Source organism: Eupeodes corollae, chromosome 1 (genome assembly GCF_945859685.1).
Source record: "Eupeodes corollae chromosome 1, idEupCoro1.1, whole genome shotgun sequence".
Classification (NCBI taxonomy): domain Eukaryota; kingdom Metazoa; phylum Arthropoda; class Insecta; order Diptera; family Syrphidae; genus Eupeodes; species Eupeodes corollae.
The window spans coordinates 291,056,856-291,064,766 of NC_079147.1; the positions used below are offsets into that span (position 1 = coordinate 291,056,856).

The 7,911-nt window shown below is 29.4% G+C and overlaps 1 protein-coding gene across 1 annotated transcript; it reads left to right on the plus strand.

Moving 5' to 3' along the window:
- The first annotated feature begins 365 nt into the window (after window positions 1–365).
- On the plus strand, window positions 366–7,395 carry LOC129939972 (uncharacterized protein DDB_G0287625). The gene is made up of 3 exons (XM_056048182.1): window positions 366–683; window positions 849–1,191; window positions 6,662–7,395. The coding sequence occupies exons 2-3, from the start codon at window positions 887–889 to the stop codon at window positions 7,278–7,280; spliced, it is 924 nt and encodes a 307-aa protein (XP_055904157.1). The 5' UTR covers window positions 366–683; window positions 849–886; the 3' UTR covers window positions 7,281–7,395.
- Window positions 7,396–7,911: the final 516 nt, after the last annotated feature.

Here is a 7,911-nt window from a genome sequence, read left to right on the forward strand (position 1 = left end):
AAACCGGAGATTGCCAATGTTGGGAATTATCGATTTTTCAATTTTAGCTGTTTGTAGATGTTTTTTCCATCTTCTAAAGTATCTAGAACATCATAACCACCACCAACAACATCAAAAACAACAATAAACCCAATCCTAAAACCCGAACCAACAACAAAACAATAAACAATTTTACGCCCTGGAATCTGTGCGCTATGAACTTTTTAGTTTTAGGGTGGTAGCGATACGAAGTGGTAGTATAAAATCCGCAATAAAGCGAGCGTTCAAACGGAGAGAGAGCAATATTGGTACAATACAAACATTAAAAATATTTAATTAAATATAAATAAAACAATTAAACTACCTAGAAAAACTACCTAGAGAAAAATTGCTTGAATAGAGGTCAATCATGTCCAGTGTTTGCTATAATTTGTTGACAAATTAACAAGAATAATCTCAGTGTTTTGTTAATTATAGACAGAACAGACAGAAAATCTTGCAACAACAAATAAAAGAAAAATTTACAATAAAAAAACCTAAACTTACTCCATAAGCATCTACAACGCTGTTCGAAATTAATCTTAATTCGGCGCAGTAGTGTATCTGTATCCACAACTTAGCAGACATCAGTACATTGGTTGTCAGTAGTTAACCAACTCAACTCGGCTCGGAGTGGTGGCAGTTTTTCAGTTTTTGAAAAGAAGGTACGTTTTTGTGTTTTATGTTTGTTTTGTTTTTGGTTTTGGTTTTTGCGTGCCACTGCTGCGCATTCTATTTTTAAGCGAGTGGAAAGCAGACGCACATTTTATACTTTTTTGTTGTTGTTATAAAAGATACTAATTTAAAATATCTTAACGCGCGCCTTATAGCTGGTCTGCTCTGCTATAGGTATACCAAATCTATATAAATGGCATTCTCAAGGCATAACATCGAGAAAAATCGCCTGATTGAAATGGTTCGTCAGAATCCGATACTCTGGGATTGCCGGTTGCCGCACTACAAACGTTCGGATAAGAAAAAAGATATCAAATGGTGTGAACTGGGACGAGCGTTTAATGTGTCCGGTGAACGTGTCCAGAGGACATTCACATCACTCCGAGAGATATTCCGACGTGAGCTGAATCACGAGAAGCTACTTGGAGCTAGATTCACATCCAAATGGGAGTACTATGGGGCGATGAGTTTTCTCAAAGATGTTATAAGGGAAAGAAAGTGAGTGTATGCAATATGTTTACCTATACCTATATCTTTTTTGTTGTTATTGTTTTATTGACGAATGACGATAAGATACATTTACCTATACCTAACCTACCCTTACACTTACCCATGTTTCCACCACATTTTACTGTATCTCTATCTATCACTCAAGAAAAAGTTACTTTTTGTTGACAAATTAGATTTGAAGAAAAAGATTTTCTGATTTATTCGTAAGGTATAGTATCTGTAAGAAAAATAAGTAAACAAATTGATACTGGACGGGATTTGGGATTCTGCACTATTTTTGTGTTTAGGGAATTCAAATAATGTAAATAAGTCGAAAAAAATGTCTGTCGGATTTAAGTTTGAGTCAAATTTAAATAAAGTTGAGTGAACTGATTTATGACTTTTGTTGATAGAGGGTGTTTCTGAATTTGATGTTTTGTAAGAATTTTTAATTCAATTAAATATCAAATTTAATTACATTCAATTTCATTTCTACTTAAGTTCAGAATTTAGATATTGAAACCAACCTGTTGAGGTAGGTTTATAAAAAATATCTTTAAAAAACCTTTTGTTTTATAAAAATAAAACGACATTTAATATGAAAACTATATTAATTTTTGCCTGTGTCTAATAAATAAAATTCGATATGGTGATTAAGTGATTATGGATGGAATTTTTAGATGACGTTAACTTTCTTCGCAGAGATTCTATTTTCTTTTTTGTATTTAAAGATTTGTTTATGATTAACACAGATTAATTACATAATTGTTATATTGTGATAGGTAATATTTGCCGAAATCTGTTTTATAATTGTATTTAGTTAATTTTTAATCTTTTTAGTTTATATTTGGTTTTATGGATTTGTTGCAGATAAGATTATATTTGAAAACTATAAGAAGAGGTGTCTATATGACTATAAATAGAGATTAATAGTTTTTATTGTTAAGATTGTTCTTTAAAATAAATCAAACACTTTTAGTGAACCTTTTGACTGTGACCTTTTATATTATCTAGGTTATGGTTGGTGGGTGGAAAAGTGATTTTTTAAAGATAATTGAATTATATTTAATATTTTAATTACTTGATATTCACGCATCTTAGTCTAGTAGGGATTGGGGTTTTACTGCCGTAGATAGGTAATACTATTACAAAAGTTTGAAGAGTCCAGTTATCAGTTACATTATTACGTTTAAGACGGACTTTGTATTTAAATTTAGGCATATTTTAGTAGGCTTGCGAATAAAAAAATGTTAGACTGATAAAATACTGAATAGATACATTTGAACAACTTTGAATTGGTGACTTTGAAAATTTGGCATAGGACGTAATTTCTAATATCTCAACAAACGACAATTTTAATATTTGTTTTTGAATGTTTTGTATGATAAACTTTTTGTTGAGTTTATTTCTAAAATAAAATGCACCACTGTGTCATATATCAAAATAGTCTGTTCAAAAGTAGCAACCTTTGTTTCTTCAAAAATTTAAATGTCATTTATAGCCAATTTCTTGACAAAATTTTAGTCTCTAAAACTCGGTTTATTGATAAGTTAGATCTGTATTGAGCTTTAACTCATTTCTTCATCAAGTTCTCTTAAATCTCTGTTTAAGATAGAACTTTTATTTTAAAGATTCTCAAAATTAGGAGTCTTCTAAGATATTAGAACTTGGTTTAACAATATTTTATATTCTTCCAAAGGCCATCTTATGTCCAATAAGATGGCCTTGATAGAAAATGCATAATCAAATAAAAGGTTTGCAAAAGGTCGTAACTGTTCATGATGTAAAATGTTTTGGCAGCTGACAGTTTCATAAAGTATAAGTTAAACATGCATTGAACGCCTTTTAACTTTTTTTCCGCTTTATTTTAGGTTTACATTTTTCATCTCTACAGTTATCTTTTGGCTAAATAAAACACAAGATTTCGCGGAAATTTTCAATATAATAGTTTCTATCATTTTAAATGCATGATATCATATGATATTCTAACGATATTTAATTTAGTTTATTTGTTGACCAATTTGTGTAATAATTGTGATTAGTGGAAGTAGAGTTTTCAGTCGGCTTTTTTGGGTCACTGTAATTTTCGCAATGAAACAATAAAGTTACAATAACTTTCCCAATGTTTCGTCAGGGGTTGCTGTCTTCTTCAGGGGAACTTTGTTTTCATGTTGTTTTTGTTATTAAGAATATGTAATGTTTCTAACGTGTATCGTTTCGAAACATGTTTCTCAGTCTGTAGAACTTCAACGCCTTCAAAGTTTGGAGAATGACCGCTTACAATGCTGTGACTGGCCAGGGCTGCATTTTCACATTTTTTAGTTTTATGTCGGACTTATGATTCGGTATGCGTTGTCTAAGCAGTTGTTTTGTGGTCCCAATATAACACAAGTTGCACGGTTCATTTGATTTACCATTTCAGTTAATTTTGTAGATAACATCTGTTTGTTTGTTCTTATCACTTTTCGGAGTTAAGTAACACAATGGTCAAGTGTTTTGCTTGATTTGAAAGCATGAAGAACCTCTGTCAATTTTTTGGAAATGGATTTTTTGAAGTTTTCGGATAGAGTTGGTTTTATGGTGCGTTCTAACGGTTTCATCAATATTTTCTCGTGGAATTTGCATTTTGTATTTAAAAAGAAGACTTCGAATTATGGTACAAGGATAACCATTATCACTTAAGGATAGCACGATTTTAATATCGGAATTAACAGTTTGAGTTTTCAAAAAATAGTGGAAACTTTGAAATCAAGTCGAATTTCTTATGATCTTTAAGAAGATGTTTAGTGCAACACGAATATGTTTACATTTAAGAAAAAAGAATTGTTAAAAATACTCCAATCTTAAACGAAATCCATTAAAACACAATTTTTATTTATATAGAATTAATGTCCACTAACAAGAAAACTGACGGATTTTATTTCCTGTAACCCAAAAATAATTTTAAACCAAGCTTTACAGATATGATTAGATGTTAAGAAATGCTACAGTTCAAAATATTCTTAAAATGAATTTCCGAAAAACCGAGAACTAAAATTACTAGATTAAGTTTTTAATTTATTTTAGAAGTTTGTCAAAAAATTGGCCGTTGATTGCTAAAACAAACCCTTAATTTATTGACTTTTTGTGTATGCACCTTTTTTCAAGAACGAAATAGAGATATCGAGTTTTGTTTAACAGATAATAAGGCAGAAAGATGCAGGAAGGACTGTCAACAAAAATTAAGTTTGTTGATTTTACTATAGCAATTTAAAAAAAAGAGGCTGTGATGCGACCCACACTGATAACTTCCCATCCCGTCTGTCGATTTTTCTTGCTTAAAAGTTTGTCTATATAAACTCGTATCAATTTTTACCAAATTTGCGTACTATTTTTTGTAGATTTTATTTTTTATGAAAAAACGGACTGTTGGATTTTTATATAAAAATTACTGAAAACAATATTTTCTGTGAAATAAAATAAGTTTCAAGCCAATATATTTAAGTTTTGAAAAGCTATTTGAGTCGAAAGTAAATTTTTACGAAGTTTTAGTTTTGTTTTTTTTTTAGAGTTTTATGTTTTGTAAAAAAAACTGTCAATTAGAATTTTTTAAAAATTTTACCAAATGTTGAAAACAATATTTCTTATAAGATAAAATTAGTTCGAAGCCAATAATTCAAATTTTTGAACAGATATATGAGTCGAAAATCAATTTTTATCAACTTTTGTTAATTTTTTTTAGGTTTTTAATTCTTTGTACAAAAACTGTCAATTAGATTTTTTTCAAAATTTTACTGAATGTTACCAACAATATTTTTTTAAATATAAAAGAAGTTTAAAGCCAATATCTACAATTTTTGAAAAGATATTTGAGTCGAAAATCAATTTTTACCATCTTTTAATATTTTTTTAGGTTTTTATTTTTTGTAAAAAAAAACTGTCAGTTAGATTTTTCTCAAAATTCGTCCTAATGTTGAAAACAATATTTTTTATAAATACAAATTAGTTAGAAGCTATTATCTCAAATTTTTGAAAAGATATTTGAGTCGAAAATCATTTTTTAACTACTTTTGTTATTTTGTTTCGGTTTTTTATTTTTTGTAAAAAACTGTCAATTCGATTTTTCTCAAAATTTTACTGAATGTTGATAACAATATATTTTGAAAGACAAAAGTAAATTAAAGCCTATATCTCAAAGTTTTGAACAGTTATTTGAGTCGAAAATCAATTTTTACCAACTTTTATTATTTTTTTTAGGGCAATTTTCTTGAGAGCCCTTTCTGCATATGTCTGCCTTATTAACTGTATTAAAAAATTTATTTGAAGTTGATATCTCTTCTGGTTCTTAAGCTATGGACGACGAAAAAACGTCGCGAACGTACGGACGTACAAACGTATACGTACACACGCACGCACAGACATCTTTCTAAAAAATCTTTTATTTCGACTCTAGGGACCTTGAAATGTCAAGAAATGTGAAAATTTTCAATTTGACAAATCGGACCCATTACAATAACCTTTTATGTCACAAAAATCTCAATTTACTATGTGCACAGATTTAAAGAACTTGTTAAGTAAAGTGCTAAAGAATTTTACTAACAAGCAAAATTTCTACACATTCAGCAATTTAATAGCTTTTCCGTACAAATTATAAGTCTTTTCTTTTTATCTGAACACGTCTAAAATGTACAGTTCGTGAACCTTTAAAAAATGTAGCAAACAAATCACAGAAACTCAGTAAACGTATTTAGCAAATTACTCAACTTGAAGGAGTCAATAGTTGGTTTTAACTTCAGACAAATTTTAAGCTGCTAAATTTGTTTAACATCAAAAAATGAATCTTCCTAGCTTACAAAATGCTTTAAACATTTAATTTTGATCCGATTAACTTATATGCGAGGAACCTTATGACATTTCAAAATTTTCACTTCAAAAAATTAAACACATTTTAATAAATTTCAATGGAAAGTTCAATTCAACAATTTTTGGTTTTTTGGCAGACATTGTTATCCTCCAAGTTGTTTATTTAAGGGTACTTTCGATTCACCTGTCAAAAGTGATCCTTAGAATCCAAAGCTGTTCTTTGAACATTTTGTTTTCCAAGACTGTTGTCTTAGGAATACAATTTTTCTTGTGACAATAAAATACATACAATGATGGGTATTTCCACAGCCACAGTTAACTCCTAAAAGTATGCAACTTTGAGATACGATTGTACTACTTGTATTTTCAAAATTTGCACTACTCCACTCTGTTCAATATTTACATACCTTCTTCAACATAAGGCTTGATGACAATTCAAAACTAAAACTTCTCAATTAAAAAAAAAACACAACGAATTCTCCTCATAATCTCTTATCACTTAAATATCTATTGTTTGACTGTGGACTTTTAACTGTGAACGCTTAAGACGAACTTTAAGTTGTGCGAAATTATGAAGATACAGTTTTTAAATTGTATACGTTAACTCATCTTATTCTTATTTTTTTTTTGATTCCAGAACTAGAGAACGCTATCGCCAGGATGGTTTATTCAATGAATATTCATACAGTGTCAAACATCAAAATGGAAACTGTCTCCTTCTCCAACCCGATGTTATAATAAATGATTCCCCATTGAATCGGGAAATATCATCATCGCGTTCATCAACGCCATCTATATCAATAAAAGAAGAGCCCACAGATCATGATGGAGACGATGAGTGTAATGAAGATTTACCAAAACCAACAAATAAATGTCGACGTAAGAATCTTCAAAACATACAAAATGCATCAAATCAATCATCTCCACCAACAGCACCAACACCTTCAACATCAACTTATAATCATCATCAACAAAATCTTTCAAATAAAAATAATAATTCAACTCATAAAAATACAAGTAATAATAATAATAACAATAATAAAGGATTTATAAGTAATGATGATGATGATGACGATGAGGAGGAAGAAGAAGAAAAAGCAGAAGCAAATTCAACCAAAGTTTTAAAACAAACACCTCGCGAAATACTCTACACAAAGTTTGGAGAGTTTTTATCAGCTAGACTGAATACACTAAATGAGACTGTTGCTAATGATTTAATGAATAGAATTTTATTGTTAATTGCTGAGAACCGATAAAATTGGTTCTTTTTTTTGTAAACAAAAATATTATTAGAGATAACTTTATATTATTATTACATATAACCCATATTTACATAAACAAAAAGTGCCATAAACAAGAATTATATTATACCTACCATAAGTATATAAAACATGTTTTTTTAAAAATTCATTTGCACCATGGTATATCTTTTAAGGTGAAGCAGGAAAACATTTCTGAAATGCTTGTTTCTAACGCATTTTCAGATGTCATGATAGTAGGTGAGTGGTATAAAATATCGCGAAAAGTCGGGAGCAACGAGGTTGTTGTCCAAAGTTATGTACAATTCATTTCAGGACAGTTTTAGAAATAAAATCAAACAAGCCAATACTTTGTCTTAAATTACCGAAAATATAAACAACATTTTTGCTCATATTTTCATAACGATAAAATATGTGGCCTTGAGTTTTCTTTAATCCACTTTCAAACATAGAACTAGATTTCAAAAACGTTTTTAAAGCAATGTTTCCTGAAATGTTTCTTTTGTGTGGACACAACTTTAAAGACAACGTAGGCTTTTATTTAAGGAACACGTAAAGTTATACAAAAACTATTGGATTCCAGCAATTATCTACAATTTTGTAGAGGATATCAAATGAAAGGAAAATA

Excerpts from the sequence above, each read along its gene's own strand:
- LOC129939972 (XM_056048182.1), top strand. The coding sequence starts at position 887 with ATGGCATTCTCAAGGCATAACATCGAGAAAAATCGCCTGATTGAAATG. Across the intron at positions 1,192-6,661 it reads GATGTTATAAGGGAAAGAAA|AACTAGAGAACGCTATCGCC; the intron begins GTGAGTGTATGC and ends TTTTGATTCCAG.